This window comes from Syngnathus acus, chromosome 21, assembly GCF_901709675.1.
Source record: "Syngnathus acus chromosome 21, fSynAcu1.2, whole genome shotgun sequence".
In the NCBI taxonomy this organism is placed as follows: Eukaryota; Metazoa; Chordata; class Actinopteri; order Syngnathiformes; family Syngnathidae; genus Syngnathus; species Syngnathus acus.
Window position 1 is genome coordinate 3,104,668 of NC_051105.1, and position 14,897 is coordinate 3,119,564.

At 40.6% G+C, this 14,897-nt stretch overlaps 1 protein-coding gene across 4 annotated transcripts in view; it reads right to left on the reverse strand.

Annotated features, from left to right (window-relative positions):
- il1rapl1a (interleukin 1 receptor accessory protein-like 1a) overlaps positions 1-14,897 on the reverse strand; it is a 170,926-nt gene that overhangs the window by 81,096 nt on the left and 74,933 nt on the right. For all 4 annotated transcript variants that reach the window (XM_037240343.1, XM_037240342.1, XM_037240345.1 and 1 more), the window contains exons 3-4: positions 5,857-6,142; positions 284-470 (exon numbers count right to left, since the gene is read on the reverse strand). In XM_037240343.1, the coding sequence (XP_037096238.1) occupies positions 284-470; positions 5,857-6,142 (473 nt within the window). The remainder of the gene's footprint in view (positions 1-283; positions 471-5,856; positions 6,143-14,897) is intronic.

Genomic DNA, 14,897 nt, shown 5'->3' on the forward strand with positions numbered 1-14,897 from the left:
GTGAATTCATTGCAGCTCTGCTTACCTTTTATGTTGATAGCAGAGCATTAAATCAGTGAGGTATGTGGGATGATCTGATTAAGTCATGACTGGGCAACCCCAGTGTGGCTGTGCTTCTTTTGTAAATTAGCTCTCCTGATACGCAACACAGTATAAATAAGAAGATTAGAAATTATTTACAAGGCCTTTTAATTTCACACTTGGTTTGTAAGCAGACACTTAGGGACTATTTGTAAAGAAGCGGTTGTATTTTATGCCTCTTCACATGTTTACCCTCTCTCACCTTGTACCAGGTAATGTCTGGTCCTTTGCCGGGCTCAACGTAGTCGTCGATGTCAGGGCACAGGATGTCTTTGCTCTTGCTGAGCTCAGCCTTCTCCATCCGTCGCATGTTGGAATTGTAGCACATGTTTGTGTCGTTTTCTGCGACGGTTAATGACATGGACACCTTCATGCAATAGGTGGAGTTCCTGTGGATGGGAAAAAAAACCACCCATGGTTACATATTTCATCTACATTCTGTTTAGATTCGCTTCGATTTGGTCGGATTCATTTGTGTGATTTGATCATTTCTACTTCCGTGGTCAATATGCTCTTGATTTTGGTTGAAGTGATTTTTTTCCACAAGTATTAAAAATATATATTTCATATATTTTGACCGCACAATTCCATTTTATTTATAATCTTGCTGCCCCCTACAGTAAATAGATGCTTGGCCTTAACAGGGGTCAGTGCTCTCCTCCCTTGTAACGTCCTTCCACAAATTTTCATCTGCCTCTGCTCGACCCCTCCCGCTGTTTCACATTTGTGGGTTTAGCAGTAACTAGTAGTTGTGTTTAGATAAATGTCTGAGCTATAATGGTGTAATTAATGATTAAAACTTGAAAGTATCTGTTTATTGTATTCGTTTATATGTTTAATAAAGACAAAGCCATCACAAAACTGTTGTAATTATTTAGATTTTGATCTAAATTAGCCTTGAATAAAGACTAAGCAGTCACATGAATTAACAGAAAAAATGGACAGCCGGACTCGGACTCGGACTCAGACTCGGACTCATGGTCAAGAGGCCGGACTCAGACTCGGACTCGGTGCAAAAATCCGACCGAGTCCACAGCCCTAGTAACTACGTATTCAGCATCTTTAGTGAGTCAATAATTCACACTCGCGACCAATATAGGATTTATGGAGGAGTGATAGGAGGTGTTGTGGGGTAGTCAGCCGGGGCCTGGGAATGCTAATAAGCGAGGAGACAAACCCTCAGGCTTCCCAACAGGAAGAACGACCATGGACAAGCTGAACCCGTCCCCGCTTCCTGGTTTCCGAGCAACCATCAACACACTTAAGCTGTGATGAATTTTAGCCGGAGGTGGTCCCCTCACCCTCGCCTCGCCTCGCCTGCCGTCTCTCACTCTATGCTATTTTAATACCGCATTCATCATCATGGTCGTCATTATCGGCGGCATTACAAAGCAACGTGTGTCCACTGCATCAACAACACTCAGCACCCAAAATATATAGACACGCAAACAATGCACAAGGGCACCTTCGGTTGCTATGACAACCTGGCTGCGGGGATTTGCTGCCATTCATTCACCAAAGCATTAATAAGGTCAAGCAGTAATGTGGCGGCGTGCGTCGCTTATTGGGTCACGTCGCAAAATTCGCCAGTCGAGGAAGCACAAACACTTCTCGTCTTGTCGAAAATGTCAGCTTGGGCTTAAAACCGAGAGTTTTTTTTTTTTGCATAATGCTTTTCTTTTTTTTCATTTGATTTTCCTTAAAATCATATTAGCTGAACTAAAGACAGAACTGAATATGTAATGAAGGATTTCTTCAACGTCAAGTGAGTACTTGTATGGAGAGTTGATTTTCTTTTTCTCACCACCACTCACACTTTTGTTTTGATCTTCTACGTTGTTACCATGGTAAGTTGGTAACCCATGCAAATGGGTCAGCACTTGTCTTGTCCGGTATGACCGTGTCCTACTGCACAGAGCAAGGCCCGTAAAATCATGCATGGATGAGTTTGCTTTGGAAGAACTCGACTGTAAACTCCGTTGGGATAAACTACAAACAGAGATTGTGAGTCCTCAACGTCCTCCCAAAAGCAACATGGCAGGGAAAAAAAAATTACACAAAGTCTTGCGCTTAATGCAAATGTATTGGCCAGACGTCTCGACGCTTGCGTTGCCCTGCTGTGATCCTGGCCATTCTCAAAAGGAGGTCCACACTGGCTTTTCATTCCATTTCATTACATTACACTTAAGGCTCTCCAGATGCTCCCATTCACTTCAAATGACAGGGGGGTTCATATGATCTACTCAGGTTATGGAAGCAATAAGGCAAGTCACCTCTTTCATATGAACACCTATGACCCCCTGTAGCTGTAAAACACACTCGCAAACACACACACACCCACACACACAGTATAAGCGGCAAGTCTTACAGACAAATGTGAAGGTAGAAGCAGGAGAATGGCTGTGAGGAATGAACAAAAAGAATCTGGACTTGAGTTAATATCAACCAAGACATTTCATTTTATTATTACCGTAATTTTCGGACTATAAGTCGCGTTTTTTTTTTCATAGTTTGGGTGGGGGGGCGACTTATACTCAGGAGCGATTTATATACATATATATGTTTTTTTTTCACTTTTTTGGGCATTTTATGGCTGGTGCGACTTATACTCCGGTGCGACTTATAGTCCGAAAATTACGGTACATTTTATTATATTATGATTTATTTCATTTTATAATTATATATCATTTTTATTATCTTCTGAAGCGCTTTATAGGTGTGCCTATACCAGCTGACTTGGGGCAGTCGGCGAAGGACACCCTGAACTGGTCGCTAGCTAATCGCAGAGCACATATTGACAAACAACCATTCCCACTCACAATCACACCTACGGACAATTTGGAGTGGTCAATCGACCTACCAAGCGTGTTTTTTGGGATGTCGGAGGAAACGCGCAAACTCCACACAATAAGGCCGGAATCAAACCCTGCACCTTTGAACTGTGTCGCGGACGTGCAAACCAGTGCTCTACCATGCTACCCTTATTTGGACCAAATTGTAATCTAACAGGCACATATTTGAGAGAATTGACAAAACTCTTAAAAGTAGTAAAGTATTAGGGGCAGACGGGAAGAATTGCTATTTAATGAGACCACTTTAACTTTTAATGGAGGACTCCTGCTCTATCACAGTGGAGGACTAAAAGAGCAATTGGAAAATGCTGCCGGAAGCAAAAAGAGGCAACCCCATGCAAGAGCAATGGCCTTGAAGGTAACAAGAGTAGGAAGAGGAAATGCTTCAAGCCAATCATGTCCACTTGAAGGATATGGAAAATCATTCATTGTTATATTTGCATATGTAGGTAATCATCTTGTTAGGCAAAGCAAATATGATCAGAAATAACACAGCTGAGCCAGTAAGGTCCACTGGGAGCAGCCAGATGTATTTGTTAAACATCCACACACACACACACTGACATTGTGGAAGGATGCGTGTGCAAGGTCGCAGCATTGATGGACAGCCAGAGGTCGACTTACTGTTCAATGTGCCACCTATGTCACACTCAATATGACTGCAGGAGTTAAATTCTGATTCTTCACGCATTATCACATGCACCATGGCAGAGACGCAAGGATTTGACCATTTTCCGTGACGGATTCAATTTGAGCATTATTATGAAATAATGCATGGGAGTGTGATTGTGAGTGTTTATAAATGGCTGCTAATATATTATTTTTTCTCAAATGTCTTGATAAACTGACTATTTCAAAAGAGTCACAATTCATGGATCGCTCCCACGTAACATATTGAGTACCTTTTTTTTTTTTTTATATAGAGTCATTGGCTGTTATCTGAAACTATAACACCAATGTGCATTCAGCTCGTCTTGGTTGTTGACATGATAGCGGTTTTGCACGAAAATAGCAGATACATGCTCAGGTAGCAGTCATTTTTGCGAGTAGAAAGGAAATGATGGAGGAAAGGCTGACTTCCAGACACATTTTCAGCTCACAAAAATGTACTTGCTTTTGTAATTTCACACTTGATGGGCAGGTGGGCACTCCAGAGACTCATTTTCACGAGATGTCCCCTTTACCATTCAGAACGGTCATGCAGGTATAAAAATATGTTGCAGCTGAGGAATCAAACAATACACAGTGGAGCATCCAAAGTGGAGCACTATGAAAATGTTACAATTTAGAGTTTGACTCAAGTTTTCTTAAAAATAAAAATGACCCCAAAAAGTGCAATGAAAGAGATGTCAGTGAGTCCTGTGAGACTTTAATTCAGTGAGCGTCCAAACTAAAGCTGAAAATGGGTCTTTAAGCGAGTCGTGCTGCAGAACTTTCTTACAATTAACACTCCACATGTGACATGAGCACTGAGGGTAAATGAAGATCTTAGAGCCAAATAGTAAGCTGAGCTGCAATGAGTTTTTGGTTTTCGTTGGAATTTTCCAGACGGGAGAAATTGCCATAGTGAAGTGCCCCACCCTCTGTCGTTATGGTTACAGAACCCAGACTCCCTATTGGCCCAGCAGTTATATAGACTTACATGAGAGAAAATTAATTTTCAATTTTCAACTAATTTCAGCAAGACAAGTGGTTAACGTGTGCTGAAATTCTCAATCCCGGCAATATTTTTATGAGTGTATGTCACAAAAACAACCCAAGACAAAGACAAAATTGTGAAAAAAAATACATGCATAATAGAGATCATTTAAGGGTGAACAGATTATTTGCTGATTAAGTTTTACACGACATCAGCACTTCTTATAGCTAAAAAGCAAGACATAAAATCCCCCCGTCTCGGTTTTGTGGTTGATAAAGTCGGCATGGAGGTACGCAATGGAGCACAAAGACAGGAGCATTTGAGGGGGAATGCTCAGGTCACAAGTGCGACTCAAAGGCTTACACTCTGACAAAAAAGACAATCGATTTGAGCTCAAAGGAAAATCTCTCACATCGTGCCATCTGAGAAGACATCAAAATCCCAGCGGCTCCAAGGCACGTTAAGGAACATCGGGCACTTTCTTCCACCAAACTCTACAGTGTACTCGGAATTCTAACTTTTCAGAACAACATTCCACAGTCAAATAAAAAAAAAAGTCATTTGTCGCACTTAAATACAAGAGCGTCACTCATATACAGTATTCTCCGTCACACAAGCACACTAAGGGAGCACACTTCAAACCTCTCTGGCTCCTTAAGAGGCCTTTAACCCAGTTTATTAAAAACTCTGCAAAATGAAGAGCTGCAACGAGCCAATTATTGAGGGATGTTATCCTCCGCAAAGGTTAATAAGTTATCGCGATGCCTTCATGCATCCTAATCTTATTACGCACCTTGGTAGTAACAGAAATGACTTTTGCACTGAACTACCACATGATTAGGTACATCCGCCTAACCTAACAAAATTCACTGCAGAAAGTCTGTCTTTACAAAAATAATAATCACTTTATTAATCATGTCAATGAGGTATTCATTTCACAATGATTACCATTGTAATTGCAGTTTTCTGAACTGCATTAGATCCATTTTGGTTAGCAACATGCTTATTGTGCGTGAATTGTTTTTTGAAGTTAATCAGGTGTGATTCAAACCATCAAAATAAACATTCTATTTGGCAGAGCAATACCCGATTGATCATACAAGTGATCTGGCAAAGTAGGACCAGTGGGCCACACACGTACTTTAATCTGCCCCACTAACTCTGTCAATCTGCCACACATCGGTTGGCCACTAGTCACACCGATCGTCAGTATAAATTGAAAGACCCCTTACTTATATTTAGCTGCGGAGTTAAACCATCACCCACAAATTTTCACCATCTTACCGTAAGACGCACGAGTAGAGTCCGACATCCTGAAGGTCGGCGGGTCTGAACCAGATGGCGTCTTCCTCTTTGCTCATGCGTACGCCGTCGAAGGAGATGGGCTCCTCGAAGTCACTGTGGCCCAGTCCTGAGCTGCGGTACCACATGAGGCTGAGGCCGACGCTTTGAGCCTGACTGTAGTTGGCACGGATGTAGCCATAAAATAGGGCGCACTTTAGCCGCACCGGCTCACCCTGGAGCACCTGGTACTTTAGGTAGTCCACCGACCAGTCTGTGCAGCCATCAACTGTGGACAAATGAGACAGAAACCTTAGTCAGTGCTAAGTGACAATTGCTTTCAACGTAACAATATGGGTGAGTGTCATAACGTCACATTACTTTCCAACCCTCCAGAATTCCCTTATATGGAGCAAAGGGGTTAGAAAAGCGCAAGTTGCTAACTTCTCAACCAACCAGGTCATTTCATTTTCAGGACATTGAATCGACCATAATTGGACTGCTCTGTCTTTGCAAACTTTTTGCCGGTATAGGCTATTCAAAGACCGTTAGAGTGCATTATGGGTGTTGCAGTATCATCAACAAGTTCTGATAGACATCAAAAGATCTTTATGTAATTGTACATTTAATTCTCGTTCAAAGAATAATGACTATAAACGAAATAAAATTTATTTTTATTACAAGCCTATCACAATTCATGTTTTTATGGCTGCTAAAATGAAATTAAGGGGTGAGTCTAAGTGTGAGTTTTATTATGATCAATATTTAATATGATCTAACGGGTGTTTTATAAGTGCAGTCATTATTCATCATATATTTTGCAAAAGGAAAATTAATAAAACTATATCACTCCATATCACAAATTTGCATCTGTGGTAAGCACTCTCACACTTTTGTTATGTATTCAGAGCATGTGTGTGCCATCTTGGCCTCAGCAGGCAACACTCCTGCAATATTCAAATGCAACAACTCGCGTTGCATCTGGGAGCGGACAGTAAAACGCTCCATAAATGATGTCAGACTCTTCTATGTGCTGAGGATGCACAACAGCACAAAAAAAGTGCAAGGCAAGATATTTAACCAGGAATACGCATCAAGCTCATAAAAAAAGGCAAGGCAACGCTCCTTAACTTTCTATGAGGGGATATTTGTGCTTAAGCGCCTCAGGGCACTTCTTTCTATTCTACATGACCCCCGTAACTTTTTATGACTCAAGTTTGCCCTAATTAGGTCAGAAAGTTGTTGAACATGGTTAACATTATTCATTCATCATCCAATCTGCTTGCCCTCACAAGGGTCGCGGGCATCCTGGAGCCATACACACACACACAATTTATACATATATATATATATATATATACATATATATACCGTATTTTCCGGACTATAAGGCGCACCGGACTATAAGGCGCACCTTCAATGAATGACCCATTTTAAAACTTTGTCCTTATATAAGGCGCACCATTAATGCATCATGTCAGATTTTTAATCCAAATCAAATCATTCTCCATTTTATCTTTTTTATTTCATCTTCAGACGCAACAAATTACTTTATAATCACAAAATAATGATCCATAGTCTTTTTGATTCATGATTCATAGTCTTCAGCGGGCCACGTATGATTGATTTCATGACACAATGCCTAGGGCTAGTTTAAATTTAGGAATTTGGTCCGTATATAATGCGCACCGGACTATAAGGCGCACTGTTGGCTTTTGAGAACATTTTAGGTTTTTAGGTGCGCCTTATAGTCCGGAAAATACGGTATATATACACACATACATGCATACAATTATCATATATACATATATACAAATATATATATATATACATACAGGCATACAATTATCATATATATGTATATACAAATTATTATTATAATACAAGATTCAACTGAAACTGGGGAAATTGACCAATTAGTCAATCTTGGAAATGTATTCAATTGCCCATCCGGATATAAATACAGCAAATTCAGTGGACTCAGACAATTAGCTTTACTCGTAGAATATATGGCTGAACTGACTGTATATCACAAATTGCATTAGGGATGGGAAACACAATGGTATGCAAATCCTTCCGAATACCCAAGCTACTTATGTGCCGCTATCGCTCTACCTTGTATCTGTCTTGTATGCAGAGGGTGTACTGTATATTTGCACTACATGTCGAAGAGAGTGAGTTGTTGTTGGTGATGATGCTGAGGTGAGATGAATCCATAAGAACCCCGAAGGGGAGTGATACAGTGTCTCGCAGGAAGAGCTGATTGTAATTAATACTCTTAATTAGCCGGGAAGTCACACATGCATGCATTCCCTATATGAATAGTTGTCTGCCTAATTATTGTTGCTAATTACCAGTGGGCTTGGCCACGAAAAAAGCATGGTTACGTGAGAATGTGATCGAAACAGAAAGCATCATCGTGGGGCAATGTGTGAAACTTGGCCTAATTATCGCTGCTAATAATGAGATCAGGATCCCTCCAGTGTACTTACAAGTAGGAGCACATGTGTTCAATTCAAACTCTGATAGTTGAGACCAGTATAAGCAGCAGAATTTGATCTGATGACAGTTCACAAAAATAAGTTTTATTTTATAAATAGGTAAAAAAAATCAACTTAAGGTTAGTCATTAAAGCATCACTGCTGATTGGCTGTTTAATTAAGGTGCATATAACACAATAAATCCTGTCTTGTTTCATCGAATCCAAATAAAGGCTCAAGGTTCTTGACTAGGGTCTTGAAACTTAGGTTGGGAAGTGAGCTACCCCCAAACAATTTTACCGCTTGGTGTGACTGCCGCTTTGCCTCTTGACTGCTTATAAATGATGTATGCAGACAAACCTCACAGCATTCAGTGTGTCGGACTGGTCAAACGTCAAATGCATACGACAAGGTATTGTACACACGGGCCTCTTGGGGTTTTTCAAAAGTGGAGCCCTTTTGTGTGTGTGTGTCTTGTCGATATTTAGATATGAAACTCAAAATGGTTTTTATCAACTCAATTAGAGGCTGACATTTCCTCTGTCCCCATGCTGGGCTTGAAAATCAATGCTTCCCATTGGAGGCAGACTGCAGTCACCATCTCTCACTTCCTCTGTGCAAGCATACACAAACACACACAGGATCCTGCTTACACCTCTGGGACATCACACCTTTTATAAAGATTGCACTCGGCCACTCCTAAACAAGCCCCGACTGTGAGGCTTTCATACGCACATGTTGCCGAGCGGCTGTGCTTGTGAATTACACTGCAGCATCCGAGACTGCAGCACTTCTTTTTTTTTTTTACTAGCTTTTCTGCAGTTCATGCACCACCAATGCTACAGAATGTGTGTGGACAGTCAGGTTGTCAAACTTGTACAATTTGCGTGTACCTCGGAGCATTATTACATTGAGTTTTTGACACAAATGTGACACACCACCAAGGCAAGAAAAACAGAGGCAGCAGCTTGAATAAATGTAACCACATGCATGCATAAACACATGATGACAGTGACGATGAGTTTGCGTGCCGCTCAAGTTAACACCCGGATATTCTCTATAATAATGGCTCGGTTTGGGATCTTAAAATCATTAGTCATGGTTCGTGGGTTGCAACACGAACAGCAAATCACTAAATTTGTCAGCGAGTCACAGAGTAACCCATGTTTGTTTTTACGGTTCACTTTCTTAAATGGAATGGAAAACTTTTGTCAGCGAGTCACAGAGTAACCCATGTTTGTTTTTATGGTTCACTTTCTTAAATGGAATCTAAAACCGTATTATTGACTCACCTTTGTAACTCTTTGGGTCCAACTTTAGCATGAATGTAAAAACACTATCACGCCATTAGCCGACATCTCTCATCCAGTTCATATATATTCTATAAGCCATATACATATCAAAACAAACTATGATTACTTAGCACCCTTTAAAATTATCTACATTTTTGAAAACCCAGATATGGTCACCATAGCCAACTCGTCAGTTCCTCCATAATTAAAACCCCACCAATTTTTCATACAAAGTCCCATATCACCCTAAATTGCTCCTCTCACTCTAAGCCCCATCACAACCTGCTCCTCTAATGAAGTGTAATTATCAGATCTTAGGCGGGCGGTGGGGCTCTCGCAGGTCGCAGCGAGAGTCAATGATCTATACTGATAAGAACTCTTCATAACGATTTGTCACATTCGCTTTCTCTTCTCAGTATACGCCCACTCCCACACACACGCACACACATCCATCCATCTCCATGCATAAATGAGAGGGCAGGCATATATATATATATATATATATATATATATATTATTTTATATATATATATTATTATTATACATTATTTATCATGCCACTCAGTGATTTCAGCATGGGTTTTGTGACTACTTACTGACATGTAAAAGAATCCAATAACACACTTGGGTAGAACAGATAATGGCTGTTGTTAACTAGGCACTTACACAGTACACATGTACTTGTGTGTCTCTATTCAAGTGTTAATAAGACACACAGCCAAAGAAATTTATAATCCTGTACGCATGATATTGCTCATCAATTGCATAGCAAGCTTGGCTTCTTCAGCCACTGTACTCACATGAGCCAAATGCTTTAGATAACGAAAATTCACAAAAAAACCACCAAAAAAATAAAATGGTTAAGGTAACCAAATTTATTAGTTGAGCCCTTTGTAGGACACTCACGACGACACGTATTTCGTTGGGTGTAAGCGTGACTACTGTTGCTGTGGCAATTAAATTTTCCGTCCATCCATCCGTCCATCCATCCATCCATCCATCCATCCATCCATCCATCCATCATCTGTTTGTCTATCCATCCATCCATCATCTGTTTGTCTATCTGTCTTGTCTATTTAGCTAAATATGGGAGTCAACTCAGGTGTCAGTCACTTTTGCTTTTATCTCCTTGTTTTGAAACTCAAATGTGAATCACCTCCAGTGGTGGGTTGATACTAACTTAAGATTCCATATTGATTCACATAAACACTCAGACCTCTTTATAAAACAGGCGATGGATATCGTGACAATGTGTTTGCATGCACATGTATTGGAATGACACTCCCATTGCATACACAATGCATACGAAATGTTTGAAGCACACAAAATATTATATTGAGAAATTATTTTCTGGCCATTTGTACAGTCACAGTGCTAATTTGAGGGGGCACGGCGTTTGAATGCCCCCTCTTACCCCAGCATATAGCTGAGGCCAACATGGGCTCAAGAATGGAGTTTCCACAGTGGCTAAAAGCTTGCTTAGGATGGAAGCTTTGTGTTAACAGGGACGAATTGACAGTAAATGGGTGGCCTGTACAAATAAAAGTCTGAGGTGAAAAAAAAATAATATAAAAAAAACACCAACTGCATTAATGCAGCAAATCAGCCCTGTTTGAACCACGCTATCCAATCAACAGTGGACAGCTGTAAGCACTGTTTGTGCTCACAGCTGGTCTTAAAATACGCCTCTATCGGGTTCTCCGCCTTCACATCTAAATGAACCCAAATAAAACTCCAAATAAACATGACATAAGGCAGTAATGCATATCCAGAACGGGCCGCCTGGGTTGTGTTTTACAAAGCAATTTGGCACTGGCTTTTGTTGGACAGGAAGTGGATCAAATATATCATTTTCAAATAATTCGAGGTATAAGTGAAACAAGAGCACTTTCGCCAAGGCATAAGTTGATTAAACTGAAATTAATGACCGGACATCTATGATCCAATTAGCTAAAAGTAGGTTATATTTTATTTGGGGATTCACAGCACAAAATGCTTTCGTCTGTGTCATACGTTGTTCAGGGGTCATTGGTCTGTCCGCATATTAAATGGTTTGTTCTTGAAACCGGTAACATCCATCCATCCATCCATCCATCCATCCATCCATCCATCCATCCATCCATCCATCCATCCATCCATCCTTCCTTCCTTCCTTTCTTCCTCCCTTAGTATCGCTTGTCCTCATTTGGGTCGGGAGTGCACTGTAGACTATCCCCTCTGATTTTGATGGCCATTAACTGGTACCTAGTTAATCGCATGCCACAAATAGACAAACAACCAATCACACATTCAAGTTTCTATTGCCGCTTGTCAAGTACCGTTGTTGCTCTGTGTTATAATTTCAAGGGTAATTCAACCATAGCAGAACAGGTATATTTTGGATACTGCATTGCACATTTCAAAAATAAAAAAATAAAATAAAAGATATTGCCGTCTTGGCGGCTGCATTCAGATATTTCTTTAAAACGAAGCAATTCTTAATGTTCGCTTTACAAGCGTGCCCCCAAATCTACATTCATTTAAAAGCGCTATTTAACATTGACCCTTTATATAAAAGCCACGTTCTCGCAGTCTAGGAAACTCACTGGTTTTGAGCAGGCTTTATAAAGTGTCTTTTTTTCAATCGACTTTTGAAAAACAAGCCTACTGTAATATTTATCAGGAAAGTCTCCTCAGTTAAACAAATGGTTTGATTGGCTCATGATGGTCGTGTGATCGCAAAGTTCACCGTTGATAAAGCCTTGTAACTGCATGATTGCACACATATTTTATCTTTCTTTAATAGCAATTGAAGATGGGTCCACACTAGACCTTGACTTTGTTCGAAACCGGATTGTGATCTGCCATTTCAAGATACTGATTCCATACAGTCACACTTGAACACCGTGCTCAAGAAGTCATGGCTCTCACGAGCGATGCCCGGGCGGACTTTTTTAGGCTTCCCCGACGGGTATCATGGAGCGCTATTAGACTGTGTGCATCTTCACGTGAATCAATACTTTTGATACCAAGGGAGAATCTAAACCAAGGGGCAAGATTTTGCAAATAAGTCTTGCCCCCTCAAATCAAACCAACTGAAGATTTCCTCAACTCTCAACGGGCCCTTTTTTGTTCCTTTCTTTTAGTATATTGCTGGACCTTGCGCCAAATACACCAAAAGCACGTTCGACCGCCAGCATCTGGAATTAGACCTGCTGTTTTCTGATGACCGCAGCACGGCTACGAACACGCTAGACTAGACCTACGCTGGCATGTAAATGAAGTTACGCAGGTTTTTACACCAAGCGCACCGTTGCCCAGTCTACCATAATGAGCCTCTGTCTTGTCTGCAGCATGCTGTGAGACACTCCCCCTAGTAAACGCCCAATCACTACTTAGTATGCAAAGGAGCCTTCAAGTAGCCAGATTTCTCTCCCTCAGTGAGGCAGGCTCAGCGGAAGCAGTAAAATGAGGAAGCAGTGAAGCTCAATTAAATGTGTACAGTCGTAGCGGTTTATGTTGTGAGATAATAAATGATTCAATAAGATAATTATGTTGCTGGCTGTTAAAGGTTTGTTGAGGGATTCTTCTGTTGCATTTATAATTCTTATTAAGATTTTTTTTTTTTTACGACCGCTTTATTGGTTTCGTAGAGCTTACATGCCTCAGTCCATAAGAGCTTTAACGGCAGGAGCTTTGTCTTCAGGTGGTACACCCGAACTGAAGACATCTTACCCAAGTCTCCTTGGAGGTTGGACATCTTGTGCTGACCCTGAAAGTAGCACCTCGATACTATTGGCTATTGGTCTAACTTTTCCAGTTGCCATTGTTTGTCACGAATCACCCAAAAATCCGACTTGCCTAGCCTAAGTTCTATGCGACCTTGTTAAATTGAATGAGTTGATGCAGTTGATGCCAAAGAGCTAAAACGATTCAATGATCTGCCCAAGCTAATGCTAAGCTCGATTATGCCCGTCCCGCTTTGCCGTTTCAAAGCCAGCTTATATCGCTCACAACAATAAAATCCTTATTGTCACCCATAAAGCTCATAAATGAGGGCTTCATCTCAGATCAATTCATGTAAATACTTTCCATGATCATCGTCATGGCGACCGGGTCAGTGCAAAGAGATGAGTCACGAAAGAAAGTGAAGTTGTAGCCTCGGGACTCTTTTAAATGAAATTTGAAGGAGGATTCGAGTTTGATCGTGATAATCATGTAAGAACACATTAGACTGATAAGGGGTGGCTTCATTCAGCTCTGCTGTCTGGGAGCCACATGACTACATCCTGTTACTGTTCTGTTGCCGATCCATTAGATTAGATTTGATAGGAACTGGCATGGACTGTATAGACATTACGATCACACTTAGCCTATTAGATGGGATTGGTCACGTTTATGCATTCATCCACTAAAAACATTAAAATCTACCCTATGCAACACAGTCAAATCCCAACTTTCATTTTCAGGAAAAATATGCTCCAAAAGTCACAGGATAACGTAACTCTACAGTGTTTTTACATTTTTAAGGCCCGAGCAGTTGGGTGAAAACTCATGAAACTTTGCACATACATCATACCTAAAATAAAAATCAATATTTTATAGATTTCAATGGCTCCATGCATTTTTTTTTTTAAATGAAGCATTCTCGATTCTATTCTTCCAGAAGTTCGGAGACTCATGGCCATGACCTACACAAAAATGCCATATGCTAATTCTGACAGGAAGTTGCCATGTGCAAGTACTAGAAACATACCCGAGTACCCCAACGTGCCCAGAGCTGCGAGGGCCCTTTATAGCTGCTCACAGCTCTGGTTCTTTAGTTGTTGTTTTTTTTATGATCACCAACGTTGGCCCCTCAAAAGAGTCCTAGAGATGGCAAAGAGGTAACGACAAAAACCATAGAAAAGGAAATGGAGATCATTATGACCAGGAAAGTAGTACACATTTCTGTCTGAGCTCCTCAATTTAACAATTTTACTATCCACAATGCGACGTGTGCAGCAGTAAGAATAATAACTCCACATTGTTTGTTCTACTTATAGAGAGGTATGGTTTAATTGTGGAATCATTTCGATTTCTATTTGTTTCAATGAATCCAAGGTCGAACAGCATTCCAGAAAGAACTGTGTCTGACCTTGTAGTTTGCCCTATATTTATTGTAATTTGTGCGTATTATCCTTGCGTTCGTCTTCATTGTCTTTGACATAACACTAGGGAAGTTTATATCCTTCGAATCTCTCCTGTCTGTCTTGCACCGCTCCAAATTTCTCCATCTCCAAGCCTTCCTCGC